This window comes from Protopterus annectens, chromosome 1.part1, assembly GCF_019279795.1.
Source record: "Protopterus annectens isolate FY-2018-M chromosome 1.part1, PAN1.0, whole genome shotgun sequence".
Lineage (NCBI taxonomy): Eukaryota > Metazoa > Chordata > Ceratodontiformes > Protopteridae > Protopterus > Protopterus annectens.
The window spans coordinates 562,703,476-562,714,282 of record NC_056726.1 but is presented as its reverse complement, the minus strand read 5'-3'; the positions used below and the strand labels follow the sequence as shown (position 1 = coordinate 562,714,282).

General features: G+C 37.7%; 1 protein-coding gene across 2 annotated transcripts in view; it reads right to left on the bottom strand.

Annotated features, from left to right (window-relative positions):
• LOC122806395 (receptor-type tyrosine-protein phosphatase U-like) overlaps positions 1-10,588 on the bottom strand; it is a 1,549,454-nt gene extending 1,538,866 nt beyond the window's left edge. For both annotated transcript variants that reach the window (XM_044076762.1, XM_044076771.1), the window contains exon 1: positions 10,426-10,588. In XM_044076762.1, coding sequence (XP_043932697.1) covers positions 10,426-10,546 — 121 coding nt within the window. In that variant the 5' untranslated portion in view covers positions 10,547-10,588. The remainder of the gene's footprint in view (positions 1-10,425) is intronic.
• Between the last annotated feature and the right edge of the window lie 219 nt (positions 10,589-10,807).

Here is a 10,807-nt window from a genome sequence, read left to right as displayed (position 1 = left end):
TAGGGTTGCCACCTTTTCAGATGGCCAAAGTGGGACATCTTTGGGACACACCAGTTTTTACAGGCCGACACATGCCCATGGTCAGTACAAAGGTTAGTACTTTACTTTTATGCCTACATGACAGCTTATTCTTTTAGCGATGTAGTTGCTTATTCTGTTTCTTGTAACATTTAGGTAGTTTAGATACAGAATTAGCTATTTTATTGAACTATTACATAAAATATGGGACATAATTATGTCCTACAATCACAGGATATTTAACATTTTTAATAGTTTTGGTAAGGGCACTACTGCCCAGAGAGGGACTGTCCCTCACAAAGTGGGACAGATGGTAACCCTAACCATTGGGCTAGGCTTAGCAAAGGGCAGCGGTACACTAACATGCTGCGTTTCGCTTCCACTTGGTAAACAATCAACACTACAATGGAATACAGGCACTGGGTTTTAAATGTCATTTGTTCGAGGGATGGGGACTCAATATTCAGCTACGTGCCTTTGTGTTTACTTTTTATTTTGGTGTTCGCAAAACTGTCTTGTATGCTTTCCATACATTTCAGTATCCACGGACACTGACAGGAGTGATTGTTATTAGAGGCAGGCTGTACTAGTCAGCATTTTAGGTTGCGCGTCTGCAGCTGACATATTCACGCCTCCGTGCAGTGCTTAGGCACACCTCTCTGCACTCGCACTCATTTCCTATGCACGTGGACATTGTGGCAGAACACCAGAACTCACAAAGGCTGAAATCAGACTAAAAAACTTCACCAAGGCAAACTATACTCTCCTAGGAGAAGGTGTAAATGCATTCCAAGCCCCACCTCAAGCTGGAAGTGTAACTACCCTGAAGTTTATACTAAAGCCCTGTACAATCACTTTCATAAATGTATAAACTCAGCCATACCAGAAAGAATCAAAGTTAGAGCCCCAAGTAAAAAACAAACCGTCATGGTGGACATCCAACATCAACAAACGCTACAATAAACACAAAAATTTGTTGTCCAAGAATACAAAAGCAAGACCCCAACAATGGAAAAGCACCTTCCTCAGCCTCAACAGGCAAATAAGACACCTTGTCAAATTCTGCAAGGGCTGCTTTGAGAGAAAGTTAGCAAGAACAGCCAAGAATAACCACAAGGCCTTTTACAGCTGCATATGTAACCTAAAGGGTAGGACTCAAGCATGTGCAGAACTAGTGACAAATGGTATCACACACACTGGCCCCACAGAGATAGCAAACCTGCTAGTGGACAGACGTGGTGAAAATTTTACTCCCTTATCCCCTCCAAAATTATCACAGACCTTGCCTCAAGCTACCCCCCCACCACCCTACATATCTGAAGAGCAAGTCATTAAAGCCCTGTCCAAAGCAAAAAACACAGCCACTATACTCAGGCTGTCTTCTAAGCAGGCTAAAGCAAGAAGTAGCATCACCATCAAGTACCTTTTCAATCATAGCCTAGCCACAGGGTTTGTTCCTGCGGAATGGAGAACAGCAACAGTTATTCCACTCCACAAAGATAGCCTAGCAACAGGCCTGGATATTACAGACCCATAAGTGTGACCAGCCTCATCTCTAAGGCCATGGAACGTATCATTATGAACCTCATAAATAAAGACATAGGTGACCTCCAAACCCTGGATCAAACCCAATTTGGCTTCGTCAAGGGCAGATCCTGCCTGTTAAATCTGGTCAAGTTCTTTGAAAATGTGACCACAACCATTGATGAGGGCAAATCTGTGCACAGAGTATACCTCTACTTAGCAAAGGCTTTCAGCACAATCCCACACTCGGGTATTACCAATAAACTTTGCAAACTGAATGTAAAGCCCTTTGTTGTAACACGGGTTACCAAACAGCTCACAAACCAGACATGCACTATCAAAGTGGGTGACTCCACATCAACCAGCAGACCTGTCACCAGTGGCATGCCACAGTGGTCAGTGCTAGATCCCTATGGCTTGGTATATACTTCTCAGAAGTTTAAGCCAAAACTAAGGGGTTGTGTCTGACCAGATATTTGGACAGCTGCAAACTGGATGCAATTATTGAATCCCCAAATGATGTCACTATACTCCATGAGATTGTTATGCAGACCAACGACTGATGCCATAGTCATGGTCTCCAACTGAATGCAAATAAGTGAATCATCATTCACTTAAGCAAAACAATGTCCCTTCACACTATCAAATCAACCACAATACCTTAAGTACCCAAGAAGTGGTAAAGGATCTGGGATCTCAAGTTGACTGAAACCTCAACTTTGGCCACCGTGTGTCTATGTAGTAAGGAAGGCTTTATAAGTAACACACTTGATTAGTAAAGGCATTGCCTCGAGGCTATAACCCCTCTATACTGTGCACTAATCTGGCCCATAACTGAGTACAGTGGTCCATTCTGCATGTGCCATACAAAGCACTTGCAGCAACTGGAGAGACTTCAGAGGTTTCTAACAAACAAGATCAAGAGACTCTAGCACATCCCTTACACAGACTGACTAAAGTCCCTGTCACTATACTCTGTATCATATAGGCTTTTTAGGGGAGACTTGTGCCTGGCTTACAGAGCAATCACAGACCCCAATTTTATGAAGTTGCTGCACATCCGTACATCAAATGAGAATATAGCTACTCATTCCAGGGACCCAAAAATGGCCTGTGACTTAACTAGGGCATGCTGGAGGGACAGATTTGTCTCCCAGCAACTGCCACATCTTTGGAATAGGCTACCAATTCATGTGAAACCTCTGTGACACTGTTCAAGAGGAACCTGGACAAGTGGATGGGGCACCATATATTCATACCAGGAATAGCACCCACAACCCTCCCAGACATGGGCATTCATTACTAAATGCAATCCTGGGTATTGACTAGTATTTGTATGGTATTACATTCGTATGAAATGGCTAGGCTTGAAATAACCTGCAGGTCGATAGCCTAGTAAACTCCATTGATCATATGATCAGTTGCCATATGAAGATAATTTGGAACCTTCAGTGGGAAACCAGTATAAATGTTGAGGTGGAGTTGCACAGCAAGGGATGGAACAGGGAAATATGGCATCTCTGACGTAGTCAATGTTGTCAAGTGATAGATCGGTGAGCTTCTATATGGAAAGGCAATGGATGACACTGGATGTAACTGCAGGGAATATGGCATTAGGAAGATGCTCTAGAACTTGCGATAGAATGCTCACAGGGAATGGAGAATAAAAGAATGTGCCATCAGGTTATAAGACAACGATCTAAGGGAAGAGTTGCTTTATGTAACAGAGATGGATAGACATATTAAAATCAATGAAAGCATTATACTACAGAAAACTATGATAACACAAATGAACACAGCAATCTATTCAGGACTGTTCAAAGAAATTCTTGTGATATAACAGAAGTAAACTGGATCTACTACTGTGAAGCTAACAACAGATAAAGTCTTACCACCAAAACACAGGGCAGCAAAGGAAAGGAAGGGGAGAAATCAAATGTTAACGCAGAGGTATCAAATAAAGAAAACTATAAAGCAATTAAGGCAAGAAGTGCCACTGTTAGAAGAGTACAGAAAGGGGAACAGATCAACAAAAATACTCAGAAAGATAGAGCCAGTAACAGCAATGCAAAGTATCAAAATATCTTGAGGAACTATTGTACAGTACTGCAAATAATAAACTAAAGATAGCACCGACAGAAACACTTAGAAGATATGCAGATAAATATAAAGGAAAAGTACAAAATAAGCAATTTATTGATGACCCAAAAAAGTTTTATAGAGAATTGGGAAACAAGGCAAAAGGAATTGAAGCACCCCCACCCCAAAGAAAAAGAAGAAAACAGACACATTTGTTGTAGAAATATCTATGAAGATCTTGTGGAACATAACAAAGATTTTGAATGGATAAAAGTAGTAAAACAAAGAATAAGTTCAAATGCACAGGATATGACATGGGATGAAATAAGGACCAGAGAAATGGAAACAAAATGAAGAAAAGCTCCTAACTGGAAAACCCCAAGCACAGATGCAGTAATTACCTTCTGGCTAAAACTAGTAACATATTTACATGAAAATTTAGCAATGAGTAAGAAATATTTATATACACACCCCCAAACAGACACCAACCTGATTAACAACAGAAAAAAACAATACTTCTACTTAAGAGCAAAATGCAGGCTAACCTAAAATCTATACAACAATAACTTACCTTACGACGATGTATAAATTATCCCCCAGGAACTAATGTCGATAACAAAAGAAAATCATGTGGAACAAAGGATCATTTTTTGTTAAAGTCATAATGGAGAACTGTAGAAAGGGGAAGAAGCTAAGTTTGGCATGGCTAGACCACAAAAAAGCATTTGACAGCATCCCGCATTCAAGAATAAAAGAGTGCTTACAAATGTATAAGATACACCCTGAACTGATCAATTGCATTATAGCGACCATGAAACAATGGCAAACCACTTCAAAGTCAAGCCATGTTAAAGGACAAAGTACAATTCCAGGGATAAAAAATTCAAAGAGGGATATTCCAGGGTGCCTTTTTATCACTGTTGCTCTTTAGTCTTGCCTTTAATCCATTAAGCTTTCTGCTTAACAAATTACCTAGAATTTGACTACCAGGAAACAACAAAGTGTAAAGACTTATCTTACTTTTGAGGAATACTTTAAAACTCTATAGTTCATTTGATACAGAACTGAAAGCACGACTGCAAGTGGTCAAAATTTTCTCAGATGATATAAGAATGTCATTAGTTCTTGATAAATGTGCAAAAGCAACATTTAAAGCAGGAAAGCTGCAGCACCAATGAGATATAAATCTGGAACAAGAATGTGATATAAAAGAACTTGAACAAGAGGGAGTGTGTACATTTTTGGGAATTGCTGAAGGAACAATAAAACGTGAAATGCAAATAAAAATTAGTAAGGAATATTTTCAAAAAGACAAATTAATATTGAGAACAACTGTGGCGTCTAGGAACTAAATTCAGGCTACAAACCAATTTGCTCTTCCTTTCCTAACTTACAGTTTTGGAGTGATTGACTGGCCCCAAAAGGTACTGGATCAGTTGGACAGGATAACAACAAAAACACTTCATGTTAATAAAATGATTTATAAAATTCAGTGTATAAAAGATTATATATTCCCATTCTGAAGGAGGTATGGGCTTCCTCAAAATTGATTACTTGTACAGATCCACTTATAGGATTGCATACATATCTGCTGACCTCACAAGATCCAAACAAAGTGAAAGTTTTAAAACACGAGGATAATAAGTCTAGGACAACCTTCCCTGCTTACTAGCAGAAGCATATCAGTGTTAAGCAGGAATGGAAATCAAACCAGAAGCAGATAAAAATCAGGCATCAACCGAATGTGCCAAAAAAGAAAAGAAAGAATACAAGATGAAGGATCCGATAAGAAGGCAAGAAATACCGAAAATGTATCAATATAGTTGCAAGCACAGAAAACTCTAGTAACTGCCTCATGTCAATCAGAACTGAGCCCAGGAATGGTTAAGGAGAGTTGAATTTCAAGCAGAAGAAGAAAGATTAGTATTGGTGCCCGAAGATAGTGGACTATTTACACATCTCTCCATATGTTGATTAATCCTCTTTGACAGCATATATGACTATCACTCAAGTGCCCTCAACATAAATTAGCCATCATTCAATTGACCCACTCACTGTCGGGTCAGGCAGGGAATATTATGTCTTAAAACAAAATATTGCCCATATTCTTAAGAACAAATGTTTTCTACCACAGAGTTAAAAGTGAACAGTGACCCCTTTAAGACTGTCATCTTAACCACTCTAAAAATTCACACTGAACCTAAATAATGTTACAATATGTGCTGCATCAACTTTACATTACTTCTGCTTCATAACTGAAAAAAAATTGTTGTAGAAATTAATACATAAGTTAGTGCAGTTTACAGATAAGAAAGCAAGACCTAACAGAAGCGGCAAGCCTACAGACAGCATTTGCTGAGTAAGCAGAAAGGTACAACAACTAAAAGTAACCAAAAGTTATGGGTCTATAACCAGGGTGCAGTACATTGTTCATCACTCCTCAAAACATGCTGGCGTCATAAATCCTCCCTTAATTTTGACACAAACCAACCTCATTTAAGATCACACATTTCTCTTTACTTGCCCTTGGTGTTTTAATATTCAGAAATACTGAAGAAGCTGAACAAACTTCAATCGCATATTCTCCACATAAACATTTATTTATTATCTGCTTACTGGGTTAGCTGTACTTGGATAAGATTCAGGAGAGGGGGGGTGCGCTCCATAATAAGATTAGCGTGACCAGTTACTAATCACAAATTAGGGCTACAAACCATGCAGACGCTCTTCTGTGAAGAAACATTCCAAATGACATGTAGATCTGCTCTGCAGGCATGTCGCTGGTAGGTACAAAACACACAGTAAATCAGTTCACTCACGGCACAAGATTAAAGATATTGGAGGTGATATTACAGCTTAAATTCTAAAATTTGACAAGTTTGGCCAGTCAGGCTGGTGTAAGTGTATATACTTAAATACTGGGTCTAGAACTTAATTTATGCAACTTAGTGGCTAGACAGACTCTGTATATCTTGGCAAGCCTGCATCTAAATTGTTGTGCGTTATAAAAGCAAACTTGTTTCCCTTATGCACCACAATTCCGAGATAATGTACACGATCCGATTACTTGTCATACCACCTCTAAGTGAATTTAGAACTGTAAAGAAGTATTTCACAACGCTAAAAAGCAAGTGAAAAGATACCTTAGACAACAAGTACGTTGTTACTGTTAATTAACACATCGCCAGGTCTCTCTTAATGTTAACTACAAGCCTAACACCAGTTTCACAAACGAAGATTTAATCTCCTGTTGGAGGAATTGGCAATCAATACAAATATACAGTGATCAAAACAGGATTCTATTTCCATACTAAGTGACACAGCTCAACACACAAGATCATACTAAACATACATTAAGCAGTTAGTCTGCTACCATTTGCACAGCTACTGCCGTCAGGTAAGTGTGCCAATTGTTATGTTATACCCTTACTATGAGCCAAAAAAATCGAAACTTTCTTTAAAAAAATTGGACAGTTGAGAGATATGATGTGAGCCAGCAGTTAGAAACTTGGAGCAATTGTCTAGCAACAAACATGTACAAAAATGTATACACTTTCTAAAACTTTTTGAATTTACTGCCTAAAATAATACTCATCTAAAAAAAACAATGCAGAAAAACTAGCGAGCACCATTTGAAGCAGGGGAACCAAAGTACTCAGTGTATTATATCACAGGAAGCAAAACAGGACTGGAATACAGGTTTGCAGGCATTTTTAAGTAACTCAATATCGTGGGTGGGATTGTGAATACGTCGTGAGTGATGTCACAAAAACAGGAGGTGATTTCCCAAGTGAGTGACAGTGTTTCAACTTCGGTCCGAGGCAGAAATGCAGTTTAAGAAACGAGCCAGTGCCCCTTTAATGTAAAACAGCCTGTATGAAGCCCAAGTGCTTAAACCAAAAGACGTAGAATAACAGTTACAATTTAATCAAGCTACTACCAAGCAGTAATAAATGCAGCAGAATAAATAAAATTGTGTACTTTTAAGAAAAGCAGAATAAAGTAGGAGGAAAGACAAATACAGTAAAAGCAAATTAATTTTTTTTTTTTTTTTTGGAGCCTTCTCAAATCAATTTTCTGTATTAAGTAGAGTGAACACTAGACTCAGAATAGGATCTCACTGTACTTGGCTAAGTGAGCAAATAAGATGGACCCAGGAGGAGTGTTCTAATACAGACTTACAGGAGGGGCAGGCAATTCCAGAGCCAGCAACACTAATACCAACACAAGAACAGGGAGGGAGGGTGGCAAACTAACTGCAGAGAGACACAGAGCACACTGTTCAGAAACACACAATTAGGAAACAGAAAAAAAGAAAATACAGTACTTTTAAAACTGCAAGTTTGTACTTAACAAAATATTAAATGTACTACTGCAAGTTTCACTAAGCTTCAGCTTCTAATGCAGATGTTTGCAGCCAAGAAGTCTCTCAGGAGTTGAGCATAAATGGCATGTAATTCATCTAATGCAGATGCTGAGGTATCGTAAGCATGCTACTATATGCTCTGCAGTTTTACAAGGACTATGCTAGAATATCCCCTCAGATTATGAATTTGGTAGGTAAGGCTAGCATTTTGTTTCCACTAGGGGATGTTTCACTAACAACGTTCCCCACAACTTTTCCAGAAGAAACGAGAGCTGATTATCAGTCACTCATCTTGCTTCCTATTAACTGGTTCTCCATCTCCCAGTCCAGAGTTTAAAATGAGAATGCTGGTACTGTAGCTTACCATTTCACAAATGGGTTGAGCTGGTTAAGGGGGAAATATGAATTTTCCTTCTTGGTTTAGGAATTGAAGGTTCACAGATAAGTACTTAGCTAGCTGCTCTTGTGGACCATTTTAAGCCTAGTCAGTTTCCCTCAAATGTGAGAATCAAACCCTGTATCTTGTGTTTGTGAGGTAAAAACCTAAACCATTATGCCACCCTTAACCTCCATTATGCCAACAACTGTCTACTACTGAACTCTGACAATGACAACCCATCATGTATACATACGTGTGTGTGTTTAAGTATATATTTGTATGTGATTTTATTTTATTTTTACCTGAGCTGTTCTTTAAATTGTCTTTATCACTTAACTTTTGCTACATTTACTCTTAAGAGACACATTTTACTGCTGTTATAGCACTACATGGTAGATACAGCATTCTGGATACCTTTATTTTTTGTACATATATATTTCTGCTGGGTGACACATAGATGCGACATTCAATCTTGTTACCATGCGGTCATTGGTTCATTGGTTTAGTCCCAAGTGGGGTGATTTGATGTGGACTTTGCATGTTTTCCCTATACCCTCATAGGTTTTTCCTGAGGGCTCCAGTGTCCTCCCACATCCCAAAGGCATGTAGGTAGGTAAACTGGCTAAATTTAGATTTCTCTTGTGTACATAAAGCGTACATGGTACTTGAGATGGAATGCCATCTTTTCCTGCCTTATGTTCATTGTTTGCTGAACAGTTTCCAGTTGCCTAAAACCCTTAATTGGATAAAGTAAGAATTAGAACCAGGGGGGTAGATGGATTTGTGATAGTTTGATTATGATACAACAGAACAGTAATATTACTGTCCCTAAGTCTGCAATTTACTAATAGTTTTCCTATTTCTTTTTACCTATCACTGATTTTGGTGTTTGTTTTATATTAATGTACTTATACTTGCTTTGGATTATCTACACAGATCACCACTGTAATCAATGTCAAACCAAATGGACCAGTATCATCACCAGACTAAATAAATCATGATATTACTGTCTTAAATGTCACTGACCTCATATTACAGAAATTAATCCAGCAATAGTGCCTCTGAGATAAGATCTGCAGCCATCTAAGTTAATGCTGTTTACTGTCACTGTAATGGCTACTAAATGTAGATACATTTTTAGCAACAGCTTATGCATTAACATTCTGTCATGCTATGGAAACCTTACTCGACTTCATTCATAAATAACGTGTTCAAATTTCTCAAATTAAAAAAATGAGAAAAATCTTCCTCCGGACACAGAGACAGAAAGAAAGAAGTTAATGTATGGACAAAAATCTAAAAGTTCATATTCAATTCCAAAAATTCAGGCTGACTCCTCTAGGTGGTATATACAAGTTTGAAGATGGAAATTCTGAAGGTAGTGAAATCTATCCTGATACCAGGCATTTGTATTCATACTCAGGTATTCATAGCGTCAGGTCAATGTACACTATATTCATGAGCTATTTTATCAGATGGAACATTAAATAAAGGCCTCCCCATACACAAACACACAACTACTGTTCTGCCTGTCTGTTTTTTTGTGCACTGTAGACAATTTGTACTTCAAGATAAATTTCTACTGACAAATTTTTATATACTTCAGGTTTTCACATTCTACCAGTGTCCTTTGGTATTCGTTTACCACCCAAAGACATTACATTTCTAGATAATAGTTTTGATTTAGACAAAGGTAGTCCAAGTCATTTAGCATATATTTTTGCTCAGTTTATTAAGTGCAAATGTTTCCCATTCAAACATATATTTACATATGTTTACAAAAAATAATAAAAAGAGGAACTTTCAAACTTTCTTAAAGGTTTTAGGATTATTTTATGTTTTAGTTTTAACCACTCAAAAAGCAAATACAAGCAATGTATATTCATACTGTATTTAGTATTTCAGATTGGATAGAACTTTCACGTTTTCATTCATACTGTATTTAGTATTTCAGACTGTATAGAACTTTCACTTTTTTATTCATACTGTATTTAGTATTTCAGATTGGATAGAACGTTCACTTTATAACAGACATTTAATGTATTCTTTTTTTTCTTACCTTGGTAAGTAGGTTTTCCCTCCTTGGTGGTATTTTTTGTATCCTCATCTTTGCAAACAATGTAGTTTATTCCATTGAAAAGTGGAAACAATCCAATTAGTAGATTTAAAAAGAGATGCATGTTCCCTTCTGTAAGCTGGTTGCAAAGTGAACTGTGGTGTAATCTATACAAAGTGTTTACTGAAACAGGAAATGGCACAGATGTCAAGGGTGTGTTTAAGTGTGGTGAAGTGAGAAAGATTTCATAACTGAAAAATCAGTTTAGAGCATGGTATCCTGGAAAAATAGTTTCAAAAGCATTTTAAAGCAGCAGTTTAAAATGCATGAATTTCTATAATGCACTTGATTGCAATAATATCAAAAGCATCTTAAAGCAGCAGTT